This window comes from Equus caballus, chromosome X (assembly GCF_041296265.1).
Source record: "Equus caballus isolate H_3958 breed thoroughbred chromosome X, TB-T2T, whole genome shotgun sequence".
Lineage (NCBI taxonomy): Eukaryota > Metazoa > Chordata > Mammalia > Perissodactyla > Equidae > Equus > Equus caballus.
The window spans coordinates 67061664-67086029 of NC_091715.1; the positions used below are offsets into that span (position 1 = coordinate 67061664).

Consider the following 24366-nt stretch of genomic DNA (forward strand, 5'->3'; position numbering starts at 1 on the left):
GCTAAGTAAAAGGTCGAATTGAAAAAAACTCGTATTTTTGGGTCTGTGTGTTTATTACACAATATTATACAATACCACAGCAATATGAAAATGGTTTTTCCTAAGTTATATTAAATGTGAGTTTTCTTTTTTTAGACTTATATTTTTCAAATATTCTATAGAGCATAATTTAATTTTTAATGAAATCTGCATATGAATAGTTTAAAATCTCAAATATTACAATGGCATATGCAAAAAATATTAATCCCTTGCCTATTCTCCCCTTTTCTTGCTCCACAAAAGCACCTGCTTTCAAATATTTTAGCTGTAGCAAAAAGAAATAGTTAATCTAAATAGCCCTCTATGTGTTAAATAATGGAGCGACAAAATAATAAGGACATAGAAACACAGTCAAATAAAAAATTAGGCATGCATTTCCACCAGGAAAGAAACAAAATAAAAAGTTTATAGAAAAGGAAGGGTAGGGGCCGGCCCTGAGGCCGAGTGGTTGAGTTCGTGCGCTTTGCTGCGGCGGCCCTGGATGTTGCTGGTCTGGATCCTAGGCACGGACATGGCACCGCTCGTCAGGCCACACTGAAGTGGCATCCCACATGGCACAACTAGAAGGACCCACAACTAAAAATACACAACTATGTACCTGGGAGCTTTGGGAGAAAAAAGGAAAAATAAAATCTTAAAACAAAAAAAAGAAAAGAAAAGGAAGGGTAGTCATCTATGGACACCGTTTACATAATAGTGTAAAATTAAATTTTGTTTAGCCAAAAAATGTGATATAACTGAAATGGGAGGACAGGGGAGAAAGGATGGTGAGTGCTATAGAAAACCAATATATAATGTCTAAAATGTAAAAGGAAAAAAAAAGGCAATAAATATTAAGAAGCAGCAGTTATTTAGAAATGTGTTAGAAAAGAAAAAGAAACAGATAAAATATTTGAAAGCAGTTTCTTTTTAAGCTGACTTACAGTTTTTGAAAGTTGTAAAAGGAACACATGCCTTTGGTTAAAAAGCAAACCAGACGGCGCCGTGACCACCAGCATTCTTGTTGACACGGATCTGCGCTTGTTTTGTTTTTACTTAGCTCATGTTCTATGTGTTTTAACATTGTAAGGTATCTGAAATTCATCTTGGAAATAAACTGGCATATCAGTTTTATTTAAATCTCAGATATTTAAAAAATGACCAATAATTAGATTCCTGACATCCAGAAGACGTGTTTACATCAACTTTACCATATGTAGTCCAGCTTCTGACTGCGCTTGCCGAAGGCCAAGTGTGGTTCTGGAAGGTGCTAAAATACATATTGGATTGTCCCTGTTGTGTTTCAAGCTTGTAACCAGTAAACTCTCCCTTCTAATCTTCTGCAATCTCATCCTAATCTCTAATTAATTTTAACATCTTCCTTCCTTCCCTCCCCAAACTAATTTGTGCTTAATCCATGTTCTGTTCTTTTCCTTACTACGTTTGTTTTAATCTTTGAAGCCCATAATGACATTTAGTGTTTCTCATTGTCACTTAGAATAAAGTCTTCACCAAGCATGTCTTCGTAGGAACATCTGACAGAATGCCTTCCTTGCTTTAGGAAACTCAGTTTCGAATGCAGTGCAAATGCGTTTAGATCTGATTCTGTCACATAGAGCCTGGAAAGAACCTCTGGAGGGCAGAGCACCTCTTTCATCTGCTGGCCTCAGCCCCTCTCCTTACTGTTTTGAGTATGTAAATTGAGGGAGATAAAGGGCTTTTTGTCAGAGTTTGGATATTTTCATTTTCAAATAATCTGAAACCGATTTCTTAAGGATTCTGTTTCAAGAAATTTAAAAAGTAGATGGGTATTTCACTCTCTATAGTTTTACCAGGTTCTGAGTTTCATTTGGGTCCGCACATGGGGAAATAGCATTTTACTTTGCAGCTTCCAGCTGAACCAAAGACCACTGTGTTGCAGATGGAAGTCGAGGTCTTGGAACGAGTTCTGGGAAGTCTGCTGGGCTGTGTGTGCCAAGGGGTTACCAGAGAGTATGGAGAAGGCAAGGCAGAGCCTAGATTGCAAGTAGGAAAATACAAACTTCTCACTGAAATCACCCATTTGTGGTGACTCCATAAGAGGAGAGATCCAGTGGATGAGAAAAGTAGACACTGTGATGCAGGTGAGTTTTTTCCCTGAGCAGGGAACTCTGGTGTGAAGTACCAGCTTCACCAGAGCCGAAGTCAGCACTGGATCCTGAAAGATTGAGCTTGTAGCTTTGGTTTAAATTTGCCTTTGGCATGCACTCCCCCGCCATTATCCCGTTACATACATACGAGGTTGGATTAATGTTCCTCAGGCTCTTTTTTTTTTCTTTTTTTTTTTTAAAGATTTTATTTTTTCCTTTTTCTCCCCAAAGCCCCCGGTACATAGTTGTGTATTCTTCGTTGTGGGTTCTTCTAGTTGTGGCATGTGGGACGCTGCCTCAGCGTGGTCTGATGAGCAGTGCCATGTCCGCGCCCAGGATTCGAACCAACGAAACACTGGGCCGCCTGCAGCGGAGCGCGCGAACTTAACCACTCGGCCACGGGGCCAGCCCCATTCCTCAGGCTCTTTTGATGTGTTGCTTCCCTACTCTCAATATTCAGGAGCCACTGGATCAGATCTACTCGAGGCCTTCCAAAATTTGCCCCAGACCTTTATTTCCAACCTCATTTCCTATGACTCCCAGCTGCAACCAAACTGGTGTCCTTCTTTTTCTCAAACCTGGATGGTATAGTTCCCTCCCCACCTTCCCTCACCTTCCCCTTTATGTCTTTACTCTGCAAGTCTTGTCAGAGGACCGGGGTTCTGTCCCAGGTTAGTTAGGTGTGTGACCTAGGTCAAATTATTCTTCTTCCCTGAGCCTTCGTTTCCCCCTATACGAGAGAGAGACTGAACTAGGAAACTTCTTCATAGGTTCCTTTCAGCTTTACCGTTGTGTGGGTCAGCATCAGCCTCAGCTTTTTCCTTGGCTACCCCAGGACACAGGGCCCTTTTCTCTTTTGTGTTTCTGTAGCATTTACCATTCATTGTTTGGGATCATAGTTAACATTTTTATGTCTTGTCTTCAACTAGGTTTTGAAGATATGTTTGTAAACTGAGAAGGCCCATTGGTAGAGCTGACTTGTTTCCCTGCAATGTTGGGGGAGGGAGAGGACTACTGAGCGTGTTCCACTTTGGACTTCCACCTTGTGTCCAAAAGCTGGGAGGAGATGGCACGTGTGAAAGATTTTCCCTTATGCCCCTTGTTTGGAGAATGGGATGTTTCTTTGAGAGGGGGGCACATATTTACAATGTTGGGGCTGAAAGAACGATGCAGTCTTCCAGAGAATTCCGTCTGGTCTGCTGTGAGGCCTGTGGTTCTGTGCTGACTCTTTGGGTTGACCTTCCTCCACCATCCTTTCAGAGTGCCAGTCTCTTGGTGTTTAGGGTTGGGATGGTCACTTCATCTTTCACTGTGCATTTCAGGGCCCTGTTTGATTATGACCGGACTCGGGACAGCTGCTTGCCAAGCCAGGGGCTCAGCTTCTCCTATGGTGACATTCTGCATGTCATTAATGCCTCTGATGATGAATGGTGGCAGGCAAGACTGGTGACCCCACATGGAGAAAGCGAGCAAATTGGTGTGATCCCCAGTAAGAAGAGGTGAGTTGTCATGACCACGAGAGAGGCCTTCCTTGCCCTGTCCTTGGTCCTGGTTTCTTTTTCCCCGTTATACTCTAAGTTGCTGAGAGCAGCAGATGTGCTTTATTACTCCTTTTTGGTAGAGAGCTGGGGCTCAGGACGTGGTTATGACTCAGTGAGCCAAAAAGTGGCTGCTGTGCCTGCTGCATCCCACTGCTGAGACCACACACAGGCAGTAACAGGACCTCTTTCTGACTCCAAACAGGGTGGAAAAGAAAGAAAGAGCTCGATTGAAAACCGTGAAGTTCCATGCCAGGACAGGGATGATTGAGTCGAACAGGGTAAGTAGGGAAGGAAGTCAGCCAGTATGTGAAGAGGAGTAAGAAGCTTGGAGTCTGTCTGGTGGCTAAGCGAACTGGGAAGCACAAAAGAATATCTCTTTTTCAGGGGGCTGGCTCTGTCCTATCAGAATACTGACTGCTTTTCAGAAAGCAGGGAGAGGGCACTCAGACTCTCTGGCCAGTCTGTACTCTTCCCCGCTGGGTAACTGGCTCTTGAGATGTGTTGGAGTTGGACTGTCTGGAAGGCTGACTTGCTTGGAGCACGTGAAACCACTTGTGGGTGTCTCCCTGGCTGCAGACTCTGTCGGAGCTGAGGGACCCTGAACAGAACCTGGCCTCATCGTCCAGCGAGGAAGGCCAGCCCCAGAGCTCCGACCGCCCTTTAGACCGAATGAGGCATGAGGGCTCTCTCCCTTCACCTCTCTTCTTCTGTGAGCTTCGCAGGCCAAAGAACTTCCTAGTGGTAGAGGAAAGAGAGACATAGAGTGGATGACTCTGTGTGTATCAGTGGCACCTTAGGGCATGTGTCCGGGAGGCTACAGTGACCTTTGTCCTTTAGGAAGTACCAGTGAGTGCTGTGAGTCTGGATTAGGTAGAAACCTCTACCATCCCTACAACATTTTCCTGTAAACATAATTTTCCTCTTACATCAACTTTCATTTAATCTCATAGACTCCATTTGTGAGAGATGGTCTTTTATTTAGCTCACCATTGTCTCCATTTTAGTTTTTCTTGCATGCTTTAAAACCCATTGTTCTGTTTTTTTTTTTCTTCTGTCCTTCCCCTCCATCTTCATGTTCTTCCACAGTCGATCAAAACGAAACGTAAAAAGAGTTTCCGCCTCTCTCGAAAGTTTCCATTTTACAAGAGCAAAGAAAACATGGCCCAGGAGAGCAGCATACAGGAACGTAAGTAGCAGCAGGGTACAGAGAGCAGACCGCCCACAGTCCCGCCCTCTCGTCCTCATTTGCACCTCCCCTTATGAGAAGACTGGGAAATGGGAAAGTGTGTGTGTGCACGTGCGCACATGCGCGTGTGCACGTGTGTGTGTGAGTGTGGGTGCATACCTACCTGCTTATTTGCAGAGTCAGGGTAGAAACTGGTCTGCACAGGGAGACATTGGGTCTTTTTTGGTCCAGCTCCTCGCTCTGAAAGAATGTTGGAGGCTCTGAAGTGGAACTGGTTCCAGGGCTGGCCTACCAGGAAATCCCTGGCACTGGCAGTGAGAGTGCCAGGCTGAGCTCTGCTGTGGCGGTGATGAGTTCTCAGCCACAGTGTCAGGTTAAGAAAAATGGTTTTCAAGAGACCCAGGTCTAGGGACTCAGCGTTGCTCTCCTGGCTTCTTCCTCTTGTGTTTTCTTTCCCTTAACTTCACTCATCTATGTCAAGAGAAGAGCCTTTTTTCCCTGGGCACCTGGAGTCGGGCCTGCTTCTTGAATTACACGCATATGCATATGCACCCAAGATGTCTACACAGCTTTAGCAGACTCGCTGTCATCCCAGAGTGATTACAGAGCTAGCTTTCAAAATGAAATCCTTACTGCTTAAAGGAATTGACACAGAAGGGACATTATTCAACTCTGTCCAAATAAAGATTTGTTGAGAAACACAAAGCTGGTTTGGTAGAAAAGGCCATAAAGCTGAGCTAAGTGAACTTTTAAGAACCAGTTTAATCCTAAGAAATATTCTCATTCTACCATATGCCTTAGAACTTAACTGTTCTGACCCTAACCTTAAATACCAGGTCAGGCTGGTGAACTATATGTCATGTGGCTCATGGTGAATTGAAACCTCTCCTCTTCTGCCTCACAAGGAGGACTCTTGGGGTCTTGAGCTGTTGGGGCTGGTAGGAGACTGACTAGTTCTGATAAGAAATGTCCTTTTTCTAGGCCAGCCTGATGCATGGTCATGGTATGCATAGGTCATTGATGTCTGGGGTGGTAGCTAATACGTCCCAGAGTGCCCTCATCCAGATGGAGGTTATGACTCACAGTCCTGGGTAGCTCAGTAAGAAGCACTAGGTGTAGTTGGTTCTGCTCATGAGCAGTAGGAGATGGTCTGAGACAGAGGCCTGGGTGAGGTCATCACAGTTTACCAGATGAGTCCCAGGACCTCTGCGCCGAGCCCAGCCTGGGGAGGGTTCACTGGTGGGTGGCCCAGCTGAGGCGGGGGGTTGTCCATTAGATAAGAGTTGAAACTGCCTACTGCTTATTCTCCAGAAGCTGAGCTTATCCCCTGTGGTCTACATAATTCAGGTCAGCTTTGAAGGCCATACCTCAGACTGAATGAAGCCTTCCCTGAAGGGTTTGGATAGTGTGAGTCAGTACAGGGTGACAGCTCCGTGGGATGGTAATTCTGCCTGCCTGCCACACGTAGATGTTTGCTCTTTCATGCAGCCTCAGATAGAAATGGTGATTTCAGGGCAAAGCAGAGACCTGGGCTATACAACTACATACTTAGTCAAAGCAGGTGCTCCAAGCCTTGGAAAGTTACCTGTCCTGTCCTGTCAGCCTGTAGGCTGTAGGCCACCTCAGAAAGGTAGTCCACTCCGAGGCCCTCTGGCACCAAATTGGGCAGCATGACGTCCAGGTGTCTTATTTGACCTGAGACGTTTTTTCTGTAGCACAGTTCTTAACCTCACTGTAGTCAGATGTCTTCGTAGTATTTCATACTTCTGTCACTAATGCTCACCTGGCTCTGTATTCTTCCTTCCCCTGTCTTTTTTCTCTACTTTCTCTCTTATCCCCAATTCTTTCCCTCCCTCCCTCTTTGTCCTTGCTGTCTGTGAAATCAGGACTTCCCTGGGTTAAGTGACGATTATTATGGAGCAAAGAACCTGAGTAAGTCAAACTTACACACCATTAACTGTATTTATGGCATGAGTGGAGATGCTGGGGTTGGGGGTGTAGGGGATGTGGGTGAGGGCAAAGGGTGAGGGGAGGGCAGTGTTTGTGATGATACTACAGCAGGAGGAAGTACAAGTGTCTCTGAGTGTCACACTTTTGCTCTGGATCCCTGGTACCCTAATAAAAGCCTATCATTCATGTCTGTGTTTTCCTTTTGTACCTTGAAGTGGTGGGGAGCCATGTTGGCATCCCACCTTAGAAGGGAGGTGGGCAAGGGATACTTCTCCAGGAATGACCACTCACCTCATCTCTAGCCTGTTGTTGAGGTGAGGGGTGCCTGCTGGTTGGATTCCTCTCCCAGTGACACAGTACTAAAGAACTGGGCTTAAGAATGAACTGTTTCAGTCTCTCTAACTAGGGGCAAGAGTCCTGTGAAGTCCTTTACCAAACATGCATCTGGGATGTCCCAGCAGGTCTGGGGCCTCAGCAAACAGCCGAGGGCCAGCTTTCCATACAGCATCTCCAAGGGGCTGAGCTGGTGGGGGCCTCAGCAGGATTTATGGACCATATATATCTAGTACTTTAGCTCAGGAAAACTCTGACTGACCTCTCCTCTCTGGAAAATAATCCTAGAGTGGAAAACGAAGGGACCTAGATGACAGGGCCTTAGCGTCCCTGCTGTGCACAGAGGTGCACACACAGGCAGCTGGCTGTGCTGGGTGAGGTCTGTCAGCATACACTCTCCTTCAATAAGTAATAAAGGCGTGAAGGTAAAGGATCTTCCTCAGGGGATTGCTTAGGACCTAGCCATGGGTGGCGACTCAGCCAGTCCTTCCAGGGGGCCACAGCATATCATGGTCTGGAACAGTGTCATCTTGGCTGAAATGAGCAGTGTCTCTTTCCATAATTTGTTGTGTCCATGTTTCATCTTCATTTGGCTGTCGTCTTGGGAGTGGTGGGCTTTGTTTGGGCCAAACTGTGCCTTGTGCCTCCTGTGAGTGTGGCTGCTCTGCCCACACTTAGATGGGGGCAGGTCCCAATGGTCTGAGACAGGAGGGCTGTCTTGTCCTCCAAGTGTTCTTTGTTTGTTGTGTCTGTGTTTTGACATGTCTGTCTTCTGGTGGATGGAAGAGCACCCCCCCCCCCAACTACCACCACTGAGGCCAGGCCCTCCTTCTAGATAGTGGTGGCAGGAGGGCTGTTGGTCCCACCGAATGGTCAAAACATCGTTCCTTGGTGACTGCTCAACCTGCCCAGTGCTTAGCCTCTTGGTTCTGGAGCACCACACAAGTCTGTACTCTGGAGACTCTATCTGGGGAGGAAATTCAAGAGCAGCCTGGTCCCTGGCCTTCTCTTTGCTACTGTCATTGCCTTTCCTTTCCTATTGTGAGCCTTGGAGATGCATTTTGAGATAGGATTTGGAAACCACCCAAGTCAGTTCTTTTGGTTCAGATGAAGAGGATGCTGCCAAAGAATGGAAGGCTTGTAGTGTATAGGGAGGGACTTGGCAGACCAACAGGGCTCTGGGAACAAGTACGAGGTGGCCAGGGGCTCAGGATTGGAGCTGTGCCTCCCAGTTAGTAGCCTGGATGTGGCAGACCTCCTGTGGCCTGACTTGGTTGGCAGCTCAGTGTCTCGCTCCTGGAGCATTTGAGTTTTGTGCTGCGTGTGACCTCTCAGTGGTGTGTTCTGAATCAGAGTCTCTTTCTTGTTGGCTTGCAGAGGGAGTGACATCCAACACCAGTGACAGCGAAAGCAGTTCCAGTAAGTGTATGTCATTCTCCCCCATGTCATGTAGCTTCACTGTGTGTCCCAGCCATCCTCATTCCAGCATTACACAGCTGCCATTTCTGTTCAGAGGCTAGTGCTTCTTTTAGCCATGTACACTTTGAGATCCTGGAAATGCTGTGGCCATTTTTTGCTTATGGGATGGGGTTTAGGCCATGGATTACAGGAGAGTATAAGTCCTGCAGTTCTGGCCAGGCCCTGACTTAAAAGCATCCCTGGGGCCCTGGGAAGGGTGAGCTGCCAATGAGTACATTTCTGCCATGGGCATTATGTGCCATAGGTGCTTCCAGTTTGACAGATTTGCTCAGAGATCAAAAGAAAGATGGCTCCTGTGGATATTGTCCTGAATTGCCCTTCCAGGTCACTAGGACCTCCTGGTTTAAGGCTTGGTGTCCTTGCCTTTTAGCTGGATTAAATGATCAGGTAACTGCTGTGTTTTCCTTCAGAGATCCTATCGCTGGCTCAGAGAAGCCACACTTCAAACTCCCTGAACTTTGGGAGCACTGGCCTCTCAGGAGTTGTGGCTGGAGGCCTTGTAAAACCTGCCCAGGAGTCTTAGGCTCAGAGGAGGTCTGCGAGCAGGCATCCTGGGGCTTGATGCAAATATTGCTGCCTTCCCTGGCACTTCTGCCAGCCACTCTGGGACCTCCAGGCACCAAGCACCAAGTGGCTTGGCAACTGTTTTAGGAAAAGGTCATCATTGCCAGGATATATGGAACTCTACCCTGAGGAGAAAGCAGGGCTCAGCATTGCTCTTAAAGGGCACTAGGGATCTTAGCCCAGCCTTGTGCCACTTTTCTGGGTGCTTCTTCCAGTGAAGGGGGAATAGGTAGACCCTTAAAAGGGCGAAGTTGGGCTGCAGCTTTGGGGACCTGCATGAGTGCCCTGACTCCCCTGCCTGCAGACAAGGGGCCATGGCAGTGTGTCTCTACCAGTTAAAGCTTCCCTGTGATTCTTAAACAGAGCAAGAGAGCAACTAAGCACAGTTGACCGTTACCTACAAGAGCAAGTCCTGAGAAATTGAGATGGTTTTTGGTGGAGGCTTCACAGCTTCTGGGTCATGTCTCTTTGCTCAGCTATATTTTGCTGAACGAGAGGACTCCTGACTCCTGTCTCAGGGACGGCAAAGGACTTCCTGTGCTTTCTTGTCAGTGGGAAGCAGACGGGCCCACGGGGCAAGTGTTAGGAAGCACCACTGACAAGGCTGTTTTCTGGCAGAGGTGGGGGTGAGGTGAATGTTCTAGGGAGATGAGGACATAGGCAGGCAGATTATAAACTGCTAACATGTCTTCCTTTTTTGTTGCAGAAGGACAAGAGGATGCTATTTTGTCATATGAGCCAGTGACACGGCAAGAAAGTAAGCCCCTTTCTGAGTCTTGCCTTCAGGCTAGCCTCGTGATCATGGGGCCTCCTTCTCTTCTGCTGCTTCCTAGTGTTTTAGAGAAGGGGAGGCCACCCTGTGTGCACGCCTCACCACACCTTTACTTGCTTCTGGGATGCCTTCCAAAGGATAGGACAGATTTACAAGGATGGCAAAGGTCGATTTCAGTGGGTGTGGCCGCTACTAAAAGAGAGGTCCTGGTCCCTCCCTTCGGTGGCTGCTCTGAAAAAACCTTGCTCAGCTGTTGGTGCCCTTGCAGAGATGTCTCCTGAATCTGTTGGAAGGAGAGACGCTTCTGACTTCAGTCTTGCCTTGGACTTAGATGTTCTCAAATTAAAGGCTCTTTGATGTCTTTGTAGTTAGGAGCCCGAGAATGGCCGCAGACGCTCGGCCTTGTCTGAGTGGCAGCTCCAGAGCCTTGGTGTTCTAGGCAGACTTGGAGGTAGAACAGGCCGTTCAGTGGGGGGCCTCACTCACTATCTCTCTGCTCTCTCTCCAGTTCACTATGCAAGGCCTGTGATCATCCTGGGCCCAATGAAGGACAGAGTCAACGATGACCTGATCTCAGAGTTCCCACATAAGTTTGGATCCTGTGTGCCACGTAAGAGCCCAGGAAAGCTTTGGGAGTGAAGTGTTTCTGCCCTGGGAATTGTTGCTCTGATGTTTTATGGAAAGGATCTGGGGCCAGATTCTAGGCTTCTGTGGGAACAGGGTACATCTCACACCCTGGAAGAGATTAGGCAGCAAGAGATTACCCCCAAGCTGATGGGGTTGGGAGGACTAAGACATCAGGCTGGCCTGCTTGCTCCCTTGGAGAGAAGTTTGAGTGGTGATGGTCGGGAATGACTGGATGAATAGCGGGGCCCAGCCCAAGTGGTGTTGGCATGCCCACTGGACGGCATCCTCTGCCAGGTTTGCTGGCTCCTCTGCCACGTTTGGCAGCCTCTGCCAGGCCTTGGCCCAGGAACCTCCACCTTTCTGGTCCAGTTTAAGCTAAAGCAAATAGCCTTCTGTGTGTGAGACCTGGCAGTTAGAAGAGAAGTAGGCAAGACAAACTTCTTCCCAGCTACTTTTTTCCCCACTCATCTGAAAAATATTGGAATGGCCCTGGGACCCAGGTGAGAGAGGAGCAAGTCAGCTCTTTTGACCTGGGGCAGGTCATTGTCCTGGAGCCACAGAGCATTTCCTTTCTTCTTTCAGATACTACCCGGCCTCGACGTGATAATGAGGTGGATGGACAAGACTACCACTTTGTGGTGTCCCGAGAACAAATGGAGAAGGACATTCAGGACAACAAGTTCATCGAGGCTGGCCAGTTCAACGACAATCTCTATGGGACCAGCATCCAGTCAGTGCGAGCAGTGGCTGAGAGGGTAAGGAGAGAGGAGATGGCCCTGCTAGATGACCCTCACAGGGAACACAGAAATGCTCCTGCCGAAGTTCCGCTTGGATCCTCATCCTTCTAGCATGGGGCCTACAAATGGCACTGCTGACCAAGCTGTGCCCACTCTGCATGTTTCCAGCCCCTGGATGGAGGTGTCTGTCACCCCAGAGCATCACCCACCTGAATAGGGACCCCTCTGGAGACGTGGCTTCTTCTGGGTAGTAGGAGCAAAATGTGGAGCCTGGGTCCCTCAGGGGTAGAATCTTCTAGGCCTCTCGGGGTGGCCCTGGGTCCCCCCTAGGTGGATGTTTGGCTTGCCACTGGGTGTGCTTGGGGCTAGGTAGCAGGGACTGCGTGGGCTGATGCAAGTCTTTGCTTTTTCAGGGCAAGCACTGCATCTTAGATGTTTCTGGCAACGCTATCAAGAGGCTGCAGCAAGCACAACTGTACCCCATTGCCATTTTCATCAAGCCCAAGTCCATTGAAGCACTTATGTAAGTATTTTCTGGGACTCAGACACCCCCAGCTAGGAGATGGCCCTGGAAAAGAAATAAAAAATAAAGTCATTTGTTGGGTAGGGTTGAGACTCAATGGAAGCTCAAAGGAAAGTCTGCAGCCCAGCTCTGGGCACCAAGGGCTCCTCCTGATTTGAGTGCCCATGTGTGTATTCCCAGTTGGGCTTTTACACCTGGAAGGTTTGAGAAAGACGTTGAGCCATGGGCCACTGGTGCTCTCAGAGGGCAGCTGAGAGGATTTTCAGGGAGCCTGGAATAATCCTTTGTTAATCAAAACATAGAAGCTAGCTTGGTACTATTTTTCTTCTGTGTCTTTGGCAGGGAAATGAACCGACGGCAGACATACGAACAAGCAAATAAGATCTATGACAAAGCCATGAAACTGGAGCAGGAGTTTGGAGAGTATTTCACAGGTAAGACTCCCTGCTGCCCGGCCAAGGGTGATGGGGGCCCACCAGACACCTAGTCTGTCAGCGTCTCCGGGAGCCTTAGACACCTTGCACTGAGCTTCTGGATGCTCTTGAGCTCAAGCCTTTCCAAAGTGCTCAAGTTCCCTCCAGCCAGAGCAGTTTAGCCAGTTTATAGTATCAACCACCGTCACCAAACGCTGCCTTAGATCGTTATGTTCGTTTTGTCTTCATGTCCCTATTGGACTGTAGGCTCCCTCGATGACTTTGTTCCCCCCCCCCAACTCCGCCCGCAGGCCAGTACTTGACCTTGCATGTTTTAGGTGCTGAATAAACGTTTGTTGATGATGATGGTTCCTTAGTGTGGTGTTCAGGTTGTCTGTCAGCATGTGTGTGCGTGTGTGTGCACGTGTGTGTGTGTCATTTATATGGTCACCTACTTTAGAATGTCAGTTCCTGGAAGGTTGGGACGGTTTCTATGTAATATGTTGCTTACCTTTCAAAGTCCAGTGACATATATGTGTAGATCGATGCTGAGTTAGGTGCTACTAGGTTAACGGGAAAGGATTCATAACTGTACCTCGCACCTTGGGTTTTGGAGCTCCCTTTACGATTAGCATCCCTGTCCTCGTTTGCTGGGCTGACCTCTGACATAGAACACATATGACGGCCCCAGGAGCACTGCCTCTTGCCAGAAATTATGACTTTCAGCTCTTTCTCTGGATAAGCAGGATTTTCCAAATCTTCCAGTAAGGCTGCTTTAGAGTTACCAGCTGCTGGCCTCATGGCGGCCAAGAGCGACATGAGCTGCAAGGTCTGGCATCTGATGGGTGCTTAATAAACATTTTTTGAACAACACATTTTCCTATCCATTGCTGCTTAGTCTCACTATCTCAGCAAATCGACTTCAAGCCCTGGGCTTGAACTGGAGTGCCTGCCAGTTTCCCTTGCTGCCCTAGGCTCACAGACAGCCGACTAGGGAAAGCTAACCCTCCCTGCGGGCATCTTGCGCCGGGATGAGCTGTAGGATTGTTGGGACAGGCCGGATTGCCGGGGTGTGGGGGGTGCTGTGGACCACAGTAATAATTCTGTTTTCCTCTTCACTTTAGCCATTGTACAGGGTGACTCACTGGAAGAGATTTATAACAAAATCAAACAAATCATTGAGGACCAGTCTGGGCACTACATTTGGGTCCCATCCCCTGAAAAACTCTGAAGAATCCCCTCCAACCATTCTCTTGTGAACAGAAGAAATCAAGTCCCTCTTCCCTCCTCCCTCTTCATTCCTGTCCCCATGGGGAGAACAAATGACTACTGTTCTTGTCCCCTTTTTTAGCTATGTCAAAAAAAATTGAGTTTTCTAGTCCTGTTCTGTTTTTTTAAATTTTTGTTTCGTTTTAGTTTATTTTTGGGATGATGCCATCTCACTCATCATGTGACTGTGCCCATTCCTGCATGGACCTTTCCCAAGCGCTAGCACAGGTGCAAATCCATCAGAGTCATTGTTTTCATAAAAACCAAGCAGACGCGAAGAGAAGAGAGGAGGACTGATGGAAAGACAGACTCTGGACAGCTGCACGGCTTGTGAAGTGAGCTCAATGCACCACGTGATGAGATGCTCCTGGGCATTTCTACCTATCTGTACTGCAGTCATGCAGCTCTGAACGGTGCAACGTAATGGCAACAGAAAGTATCTTATTTATATATAGATATATATATGTAATTTATATAAAATATATAGAAATTATTATATATATATATTATACACTCTCATATAATATATATATATTCACACACATTTGGACTAGAAAATCTATGGAGACTTCATCAATGGTACTGTGTTATTAGAGAAATGCTTTAATTTTCATATTCCAATCAGATGGCATCTTCTATCCCAACTGGTTGAGGAGGAATTGGAAATGGTAGTAAGTGCTGTACCACGGGCACTCGCATTTGGTCATTCTCTTGAGAGCTGGGGGATCTCTAGGAGGGGGTCAGCCAGCGGCCTGCGAGAAAGGGCTTTTGCCTGGGGATGAGAAGGTTCGAGACTTGACCCTAAAGCAGCTGCTGCCCTGGAGGTGCAGTCAGTCCTGTGCGGAAAGAGAGAGAATGGCTAATGATGCTCCATATTAAATTGCCTATTGTTTTATGCCACCTGATGTGTCTGCATGAGAGGTTTCCTTTTTGTTCATTTTTAAGCTGTTGTTAAACCAAAACCATGTTGTGCTACTGTGTCAGCCTTTTCATTATTCCAAGTTTTGCTTTTACTATTTAAGTGAATGCGTAGAATCCAATTGGACAGTGTTCTGAAGGCTTGTGACGTTCTGGAGGAGCCGGGCCTGGTGCTAGAGTAGGTGCCCAGGCTCGGCCGTCCAGTCAGCGGAAGGGGCAATGGGGCTGGTGAGAGCCGTGAGCAGGAGCTGGGGCTCTGCATTGCAGTGTCCCTTTACTCACCTGCCAGGGACATGCTGGGCGGAGCTGAGGCCCTTCGTGGGGCCCACCGACAGGGACAGGGAGTCACTTGCCTTCCAGTTCTGTGCTAGGCGGTGGGACAGCACTGGGCTTGGCCAGCCACGTAATGAGAAGTTTGATTTGGGTTTTTTTTGCTGCCGCTTCATCTGCCCTACCCCAGCCCCTCACCAACAGCTGGGAGCTTACTGTTTCTTCAAGGAAAAAGTAGACTTTAATGCTGTCAATTTGAGCTGTAGAGTGAAGATTCACTTACTGGAGAGATGTGAAACCTTGTTGCTTTTTCCCAGAGTCAGATGGCAGTAATTGTGGTCAAGGGAGTTTTTCTCTGACCACAGATGCAGGCGGCAGGGATGGCTCGGGCCCCACCCCACCTCACCCCACCCCACCGTGCTCCTTTGAAGCCACTCTGCCTCCCTCGCCTCCATGCTGGAGCCATGACCCAGGGGAGGAGAGCAGGCATGTGCTTGGCCCTAAGGTTGAGTCAGTAGTTTCCTAGCCCCCGCGTTACGACCAGTGCCAACGATGCCACGTTGAAGATGCTTTGAGCCCTACCAGCCAAATTTAGGAACGTGTTACCAGTTCTCCGACCAGTATGAGGCTGACTGTCAAGCGTGGGGCCCAGATGGAGGGTAAAGAAAGGGCAGCAGCTTTCCATGGGCCGCACGCTGGGGGAAGGCAAGGAGGGGCAAAGTGATGGCCGACTGTGACTCTGGCGAGGAGGGGCGAGCAGGGAGTGCTGATTTCTCTGATGTTAGTAAGTGACGTGGTCCGAACGCTGCTCAACCCCCTCCCCCTCCCAGGGAAGAAAAGCAAAGACTCAAAGTAAGCATGACACTAGTTGGTTTACCAGTGTTCCTTCCAAGGAGACATATATTTTTTAATAAATGATAGTTGCAATGAACTGTGGCTCAGAGACCTTCTTGAAGTAGTTGAGAAGGGAGGGTGGGGGCACAGCACTGGGAAAAATGTTGCAAACCTTTGTTTGGGGGCCAAAAGGCTCTCTACTGAGTGACCGTCAGCTGACCGAGTCAGGCATTCCTCTGGATGGTTCTAGACCCCTGTGGTCCTAACAGGTCCTTTGTGAAAGTTAGATGCTCAGTCTTCCAGCCCAGCCGCCAAACACTTCCTCAGATAGCACCGACCAGGTCGGGGCGGTAGGGGATGGCCACATCCTTGGTGGCGAAATGCTGGCATTCTTCCAGAAGGGAGCTGCCTGCTGCAGCAAAGACGTTTGTTAGAGAAAGCAGGGGCCAGTTTAGCAGCAGAGACAGTAATAAATGTGGTGAGAGAAAGCTGGCTACCGGTGGTTCCAGAAAGCATTGAGAGCTCAGGGGAAAATGAGGATGAGATGGGCCCAGAGCAGGCCCCAGTTTGCAGAGCAGGGTGGCGGTCATCCCTGCCGCCCTCTGGAGAGGAGGATTGCGTAGAGCAGGTACTTAGAGGACATGGCTGATGCCACTGCAACTTGTGTGGAGAAGCGTGGGGAAGAACGGCTGGAATTAAGGTCAAGAGCGATGACTGAATGAATGAGCAACCCTGATGTGTGTGGGCTGAACCACAGAAAGGAGGAGAATCCTTGCCTGTGGTGCTTTACAGTTTGCAGGGTGCTTCCTTTCACACGTTCTCTCATTTGCTAGAAGGCACCCCGACGAAAGGGAGTCTACAGAGTGCTCCGGGGCGGGGGACGGTTTAAGGACATCCAGCTCCTAAGTGCAAAGGGAACAGAGAGCTGGCCTGTGACCACACTGTGTTAGACTCTGTCTTCACAGCTGCTGTCCCTTCTCGAGGAGGCACAGCTGAAGAAAATTCGGCCCCAGCGGGAAGATACTGAGCAACTTGGAATCAATGAAGGTAGACATCCCCTGACCCTAAGCTCTGCTGTGACCCGCTCGCTAGAGCGCATCTCCTCAAGGAGCCACTGCTGGGGTCTCTCCCTAGTTCTGCTGCTGACAACACAGTTAATCACGCCTTGGTTTCTCCATCTCTAACAGACCTAAAAACATTCGTAGGATGATACTTATGACCACATAAAATATTCGTTCAGATACAAATGACCAACTTTATCATATAGTGAAAGCGCTTCTAGAAATTAATGAAAGTAAAATCTTTGCCCAAAACAAGTGTGGAAGTTGTGCTCAAGCATGAAGCTAATATGGATGCAGAAGAAAGTGGGAGTTGAGCTGCAGGCCTGCGAAGAGACTAGAGGGGAAGTATCCTGAGCGAGTCAAGGTCAAGCAAAAAAGGCTGGGACTGAAAAGGGACCCTGGGGTCGAGCAGAAAGGTCAGTACTAAAGGACAGTGGAGCTCTTTCCACAGAGGCAGTGCTTGCTTGGTGCCAACCACTGGATGCCCAAGATGTGAGAAAACCTTGTAGAAATGGGATGAGTGGGTGCTCAGAGAGCCAGTAGCTTTCTCCAGGTAAGCCAGCAAGTGAGCGCCCAGGTAGAAGCGCGCCTGGGTGCCTGGCAGTCTCTCCCCGCGCCTTGGCAGGAGTCATTCGGTCTCGGCGTCCCCAGGTTCCTTCCTTCATTGCTCTGCCCACCTGGGATTTCATGGCCTTGATTCTATTAATCCTTTTATCCATTCGGTCCGTTCCTTGGCACCTCTAGGACATTTTATTATCACTGCAAATAACTTCTTGAAGCTCAAATTCCTATTTCCTCAAAAGCCTCTCTCTTCCCCCCTCACTTGCAAGAAATAGCAGAACTGGCTCCTGCACACCTCGTCCCTCCCTCAGCGAACAGGGTCTCGATACCATGTGCTTTGCCAGAGAATAGACGAGCTGCCTCAGCAGTGAAGCCCCAGCTGGATTTTATCTGCAGAGCTGTGCCCGTTGGCGCCATCGGATACCCGCTGGTGGTTTTCACGTTAGACTGAATGAACCACCTGCTTGTCCTGTCCCTCTTCTGCCACCGGCACTCTAGTCAGAAGTATCGGGCACACTTTGAAGGACCAGAAAGCGGGCAGTTTGAGAAGAGGGGTTCAGCCCTGCCTGCTCGCAGTGAAAAGCTCATGCAAAAGGATATTCTCCTGATTGTCCTTGCTGTCCCCACAATCATCCTCCACTTAGCTGAGAGAATTAGCCATGGAAAGTGCTCTCCCGCTTCCATGGGGCCCTGGTACCCACAGGGAAAAGTCTGAGCCCCTTAGCGTGGCCCTTCTGCCGTCAGGCCTTGGCCTTTTTCTCCTGCCTCATCTTTTGCTGTGTCTCCATCTGCTCCAGCCACAAGTTCCCTGAATGCACCACAACCCTGTGCCTTTGCTCCTGCTGCTTTTTCTGCCAGAAGTGCCCTCGTTGCCACCCCATCTTGCTTACCTGAATGACTCCTCTTAATATTTTAAGACTCAATTCAAGAATTCCTCTCCTATGTTGCCTTTCCTGAAGCAACCTCCCACCCCATAGGAATTTTCTTCCCTCCCACCCCATAGGAACTGACCATTCCTTCTTTTGTGTTCCATTAGACCCTATAAAAACTCTTGTCATCATTGTAACAGCTAACATTTATTTCATGCTTACTATGTGACAGGCACTGTACTAAGTGCTTTATGCATTTTAATTCACTTATTGCCAAAAACAACCCTGTGCGATAGATGTTCTTATTGTCTTCATCTTCCAGATTAAGGAAACTGAGGCACAAGGAGGCCACACAGCTAGTAAGCGGCAGAGCTATGAGTCACACCCAGACTGTGGCTGCAGTCGTTGTGCTCTTAAGTGCTGCACTGTGATGCCTCTCACTTTGCTACACTTGGAATATTTTCCTGCCCTTATCTTCTTTTACATCCGTCTTCCTCTCGACTCCTCTTTGAGAGCGGAGACTATCTTATTCATCTGCATAGCCCAGCATTTAGCACAGGGTCCCACACAGTAGGTGCTCAGTAAAAGAGGAGATGTGCCAGTCTGGCTCAGCGTTGGAGGTAAGAGATTTGACTAGGCCCAGACCTGTGGTGAATATGAGTTTTGTGTTTTGTTTTGTGGAGAGCTTCCATTCTGGAGTCCCTGCATCTTCCCCTGGGATCTTACTCCATCAGTTATGACTCCTTTTCATCTCCAGCCGCTGCTTCTCCTTTAGCTCCTTCCCTTCTTTTCACTTTGCTGTCTTCTCACCAACAACTGAACAGTCTTCCTGCTCTGCTCCCACTTACTCACCATCCATTTGTTCATTCAACACAAGTTTCCCAAGTGCTCTCAAGGTCAGCCCTGGTCTCCAAGCATGACATTCCGAGACCCCCTTCCCAGCCTTAATGTCATAGAAAGACGGAAATGCCGTGTCCCTGTTCTCACCGATTTCATTTCTCTCTGTACCACTTCGGCTTTTCCTTGACTCTTTCACTCACTCTTCTCTCACCTCCTAGTGCCACCATTTTCCTCATCACATAGGTCACAAAGCTGATTTCTCTCCTTTGGTCTTCATATCCAATCTCCTACCAAAACTTGTTGATTCTTTACAATGTCTGTTCAATTTAGTCCTTTGTTTGCGTTATCACTGCCCCTGCACTACTAATAACAAGAGCTGGGCTTGGTGAGCACTTAGTGATAGGCGTGGGGCTTGGTGCTGGAAATAGAGAGGCAAACCAAAGAAGACCGTCTCTGCTCTCAAGAACCTCATAGTCCAGTGGGGGAGGGCAACAAAGAAGTAAATGACGGAGTATATAGTTGCACAGTATGCCAAACACTGTGAAGGAAATAAATAGGATACGGTGATAGATGATAATATAGGGAGGGGACCTGCTGTGAGTAGGTGCCTAAGGAAGGCTTCTCTGAGAAGATGACATTCAGGTTGAGACCTGTAAGATTAGTAGGATCAGCGTGGTGGAGGAGGAGTGTGGGATGTGGGGGAGGGAAGTATTTAACACCTTCCCCTGGCCCCCATCTGCGTTTCCAGCGTTATCTCCTGATGTTTCTCTACAAACCAATCTAGACTACTTGCCTTTTTTACCTGTGGGCAAGGCCTCTGTCTAGAATGTTTCCAGTCCCCATCTCTATGAAACCATTCAAGCTGCAGCTCAAGTGTCATTTTCCATGATGAGGTCACCGGTCACTCCAGAAGAGCTTCCCCATTCCCTTCTTTTGCAGCAGTCTAGCAGTTTATACTGAACTTACTCTGCTCTTCCTTGCATGGTACCTATTTGTCCATAATGTACTTCTCCAACTAGACAAAAAGCTTCTAGAAGGCTGAGACTGCACCCAAGTTATCTTTGTATCCCTCATAGCAGCCAATACATGCCAGACGCTCAATAAATGATTGTTGAATGACCTGTCCCTTTCTGGACCTCACTGTCTTGATCTTAAAACGTGAGCAAGTTGCACAGAGGATCTCTAAGGCCTCTCCTAATGATGCTGATAAAATAGAATTCTGAAGGACATGTACTATGCTGAATCCCACTCAAAGAGACAGTTTGTGCCTTTTGCAAATTTTCAGTTCAAAGGAACAAATGAACAGTGATGTAGGTGACATAGAAGGCTTAAATACAGCTGCCAAAGAACATGGCACATGAGCACATTAGGTTTATACACAATTAAACACTACACGTAGTCAGAGGCTAGGAGCCTGCTGTGGGGGAGCAAAGGATCCATAGGAGATGCGTGGACTAGGACGGGGCAAACTTCCTTTTCCCAGTTGGGCAGAGGGGTAGAGTTCCAGGACAGCTTAAAAAAATAGAAAATGTTGTGATAGAAGAGGGTGCCGATTCTGATTTCTTACAGTTGGACAAAGAAATGGTGCTAGGGAAATACGGGCATGAATGTGCCAAACATACCACTAGATGCCCTCAAAGGAGAGTTCAGGTGCCCCCTGGTGGCAAGTAGGGGTTCCTGGTGGTAGTTCCCGAGGAGCGCTATTTGAGACAGTGTGAGGGTGGTGTCGGGGGAGGGCGGCGGAGGGTGGGGGCTCATGGAAGAGCAGTCAAGTGTGAGAGTCACCCGGGAGGTCTGGAGACTGTCCCAGCGCCCAGTGGGGAGTGATGTACCAGGTCTGTCTTTGAGGCTGAGCAATCGATGGCTTTGTTTGTGAAATTAAATGCAAGCTTTTCAGCTTTTAACTTTTCTTGAGGAAGTAAAAAGGTTTGTGAACTACCTCTCTATTCTAGCTTATCAGAGAGGTTGAGGTATTCCTAGGCAGAATGAGGGGAAAATGCAAAACACGGAAAAAGAAATCAGAATGTAAAGGTAAAAAGATCCTAAGAAAGTCAAGGGGGAAAACCCCCTGCTGTTAAGTAGAGGAATGGAGACAACACAGGCGCCCTCCAGGGTCTACTAGAGTTCACCCCGCTGAGGGTGAATTGGGTCAATCTAGAGAAGACACAAAAAGAAACACTAGAGAAGGTAAAGGGGAATAAAAACCAGAGTCAAGACTATGATGAATAGAGGAATGCAAAACCAACAGCCAGAGAAGGTAAAGAACCCTGAATCACTGGGGCTGCCCCGTACTAGGTGGGCCGCCTTTCCAGGAGGAGTAAGCAGAGATCTGGAGAAGGAGAGAATGACAAGGACGTGTCAAGAGTTAGTGGGTGCAGGGGAACACGAAACCCTGCTGGAAAGCGAGTACTGGGTAATAATAGCAAACGTTCGACGGTGCTTCCTGTGTGTCAGGTGTCACTCCAAGAGTAGTGTGTGTATTTGCTCATTGACTCTTCACGACAGCTCTGTGACTGTTGTTCCAGACATTTTCTAGATCAAGAAACTGAGGCATGGAGAGGTGAAGTAACTTACCCAAGGTCATACAGCTAGTAAGTGGGAAAGGAAGGATTGAACCAGGGCAGTTTGGGTCCGGGGTGTATGCCACTGGACTCTGCTGCCTCGTCTAGTTCTTACCACTTCCCATTTCAGCATTTCTTTGCAGCCTGGCTTTTGCCCTCACCACTCCATTGAAACTGTGCTCTCAAAAGTCCGTATGGCTTCCAAGTCACCAAATTTTGTACCTTCACAGACCTCATACTCATCAGCCTCTCTGTCATATTTAACACTGTTATAACATTCTCCCCACCCAGACTTGAAACCTTTGCGTCATCTCTGATTATGTCTCTACAACAGTCCATACATTCACCATCACTGTTTTCACCACTATTATCCCAATTCAGTTCTTCATTATTTTCATTCATTCAACAAACACATAATTCTGTGTCAGGCCCTGGGAGTACAATAGTGAGCAAAAGATAGACATAAACAATCATATAAATAAATATATATTTCCAAACTGATAAGTGCTATTAATGAAACTATGGGGCTTTATAAAAGGGTGAAATTGGAAAATTTTAATGGCCTCCAAATTAGTCTTCCTTGCTCTAGATTCTCCCTTCTCCAATCCAATTTATCCACTGTTTCCCAGGTCAATATTCCTAGAGTCTGTCTCTGACCCTACCCCTGCCCAGCTCTAATTCCTTCAGTGGCTTACAGAATAAAGTGCAAACTCCTTAGTCAGATATTCGAGATCCTCCATGATCTGGTTCCAGCCTACCTTTTTAAGCTTTTCCTCACTGCTCCCCTTCAAGCACTCTAGGCTGCAAATCAACGAAACCATTCCCTGTTCCTCGTACAGAAAGACTACATGCCTTTGCCATGCTGCTGTTTTTCTGCCTGGAATTCCCTTCCCCTCATTCCTTATGGCCAAATCCTATACATTCTTAGAGTCCAGTTCAACCTTCTCCACAAAGCATTTCCTGAGTCCCTCCTTTGGAATCTCAGCACTGTCCCCCACTCTTACAGCATTCATGTTCTATCTTTGATATTGTAATCACTCCAATACAATAAGTGTAAGCCTAACCTCTTCCTTTATTAGACTGTAAGCTCATTGAGGGCGGGATCTGGGTCTAAATCACAATTATTCATTGGCTGGATGGACAGATGAATGAATGAATGAATGAACAGATGACTGAATGAGGAGTTGGTGGCTTTCTGACTGACAACATGGAGGGGGCCGTAAGTATGCAGATATGATATAAATATTTTCTTTGATCATGTATTTCCGCTGCAGTTTAATAGAGCTGTGGGAAAGTGATCAAATCAGACAAATGCTTCCCACTTCCACCTTCCTCCACCTCTTATTCTAACAAGTGTACCTCCTGTAGGGATGAGTGGCCCCACCAAAGGAGACACGGAATCATCTCCAGGGACTATGAAGTCATGGGCAGAAAATTCAAGGACTTGGGGGACCAGGTGCTATTTTCTTTTCTTCTTACAAAAGAAAACTGGTACTATGGAATAGAAAAGAATATACGGAAGATGAAATGGCTGCCTATTGAGATGGAATTTTAGAATAGGATTTGTCTTGTCTGGATCATAGTTTAAAATACTAGATTGCTGGGCTCCTGGCTAGAGACAGAGTTCTCTGTGATAACTGGGACAAATGTGCTTACCCAGAGCCTTGCTGATCTGATAAAGAGAACTTTAAATTGAAAATGTCCTGATAATATTATAAAATCAATTACTATGGATGATATCAGATATGACAACGAGAACAGCACTGGAAGAGGTGCCCATTTAGTCACAGAAGAATACGTCTGGGGAGAGTCATAAATAGAACTTACGGCTGAAGTTGTTTCTGCATCAATACACAGCACATACATTGGGTTGAGCGATATGAAATTGCCAATATTCAACCATTTTTGACCTACAAAAATGGCAACTTCATATGGTTCAACCTAATATTACAAAGTAAACTTGACATTTTAACTCAAGGTAATAAATATCAGCCAAGAGGTATCATTAAGACTTGGAGGAATGAAACAATTGGAATTTGGGAATTGGGAGGAGCACACTGTTAAGAAGAAAGGCGCCTTTGAGAATGGGAGATGACATTGTGCTATATGCACAGAAACCCACAAATGTAAGGACAGAGCCCTCTGCAGAGTTTGGTTAAAAGGAGAAAGGAGCAGGAGTCATGTAGTGTTAGCACATCACATAGCACCCTACAAAGTGGGGGAACCAATGAAGGATTCCTGGTGCAGCTTACAAAAATGGCACAGGGCAAGATCCAGCAGCAATGAGGGACTTTGTCCAGTGCTGCTATAAATTTCATTGGCCTAAAAGAAGAACACTGAGAAATTCTTTACTTGTCTTGTTGACAGTATTACCCCTCAGAAAGTAAAGAAATCAACAAGAAGGACTGTTTGCTCTTCATGACCTAATTCTGACCAATAATGAAGAACTGATTGGTGAAATGGAAACTTGAAGAGCAACACTATTAACTCAGAGTTTTTAAGAGCATAAGGCCAGACGTGGTAAGGTATTTTGCCCTAGAATTCAAGAAAGAAGACTTCAAACGATTAGAGAAAATAAAAGTGGCGTGAGGGCAAAGAAAGAGCGGGCTCCAATAGATCTAGCTTTAACTCATGGCTCTGCCATTTTCTGGCTGTGTGACCTTGGTTAAATTACTTAAACTCTCTGAGGGTCAATTCCCCACAGGACTGACAAGGGAGAGAGGGAAAGAGAAAGAAGGAGGGAAGGAAGAGCAACAGAAGGACACTCCCTCCTTCTCGGGGTTGTCATGGCAGTTAGATGAGATAGCACATGTGAAATGCTTAGCGCTTGGTAGGTATGCATTAATTGTTAGTTTCCTTGCACTTTCTATTTGGCCACCTTCCCAAAAGGGTTGAAAGGCCTGGAAACTAA

The 24366-nt window shown here is 47.4% G+C and overlaps 1 protein-coding gene across 13 annotated transcripts in view; it reads left to right on the forward strand.

The window, feature by feature from the left end:
- DLG3 (discs large MAGUK scaffold protein 3) overlaps positions 1-15660 on the forward strand; it is a 52966-nt gene extending 37306 nt beyond the window's left edge. For 5 of the 13 annotated variants that reach the window (XM_023634284.2, XM_023634287.2, XM_023634291.2 and 2 more), the window contains 10 exons: positions 3470-3646; positions 3891-3966; positions 4775-4874; positions 8535-8576; positions 9907-9957; positions 10481-10582; positions 11182-11354; positions 11750-11859; positions 12202-12293; positions 13397-15660. In XM_023634284.2, coding sequence (XP_023490052.1) covers positions 3470-3646; positions 3891-3966; positions 4775-4874; positions 8535-8576; positions 9907-9957; positions 10481-10582; positions 11182-11354; positions 11750-11859; positions 12202-12293; positions 13397-13503 — 1030 coding nt within the window. In that variant the 3' untranslated portion in view covers positions 13504-15660. Of the gene's footprint in view, positions 1-3469; positions 3647-3890; positions 3967-4774; positions 4875-6760; positions 6807-8534; positions 8577-9906; positions 9958-10480; positions 10583-11181; positions 11355-11749; positions 11860-12201; positions 12294-13396 lie in introns of all 13 variants that reach the window. The other 8 variants (XM_023634286.2, XM_070258719.1, XM_070258720.1 and 5 more) reach the window with 3 other exon arrangements.
- Positions 15661-24366: the final 8706 nt, after the last annotated feature.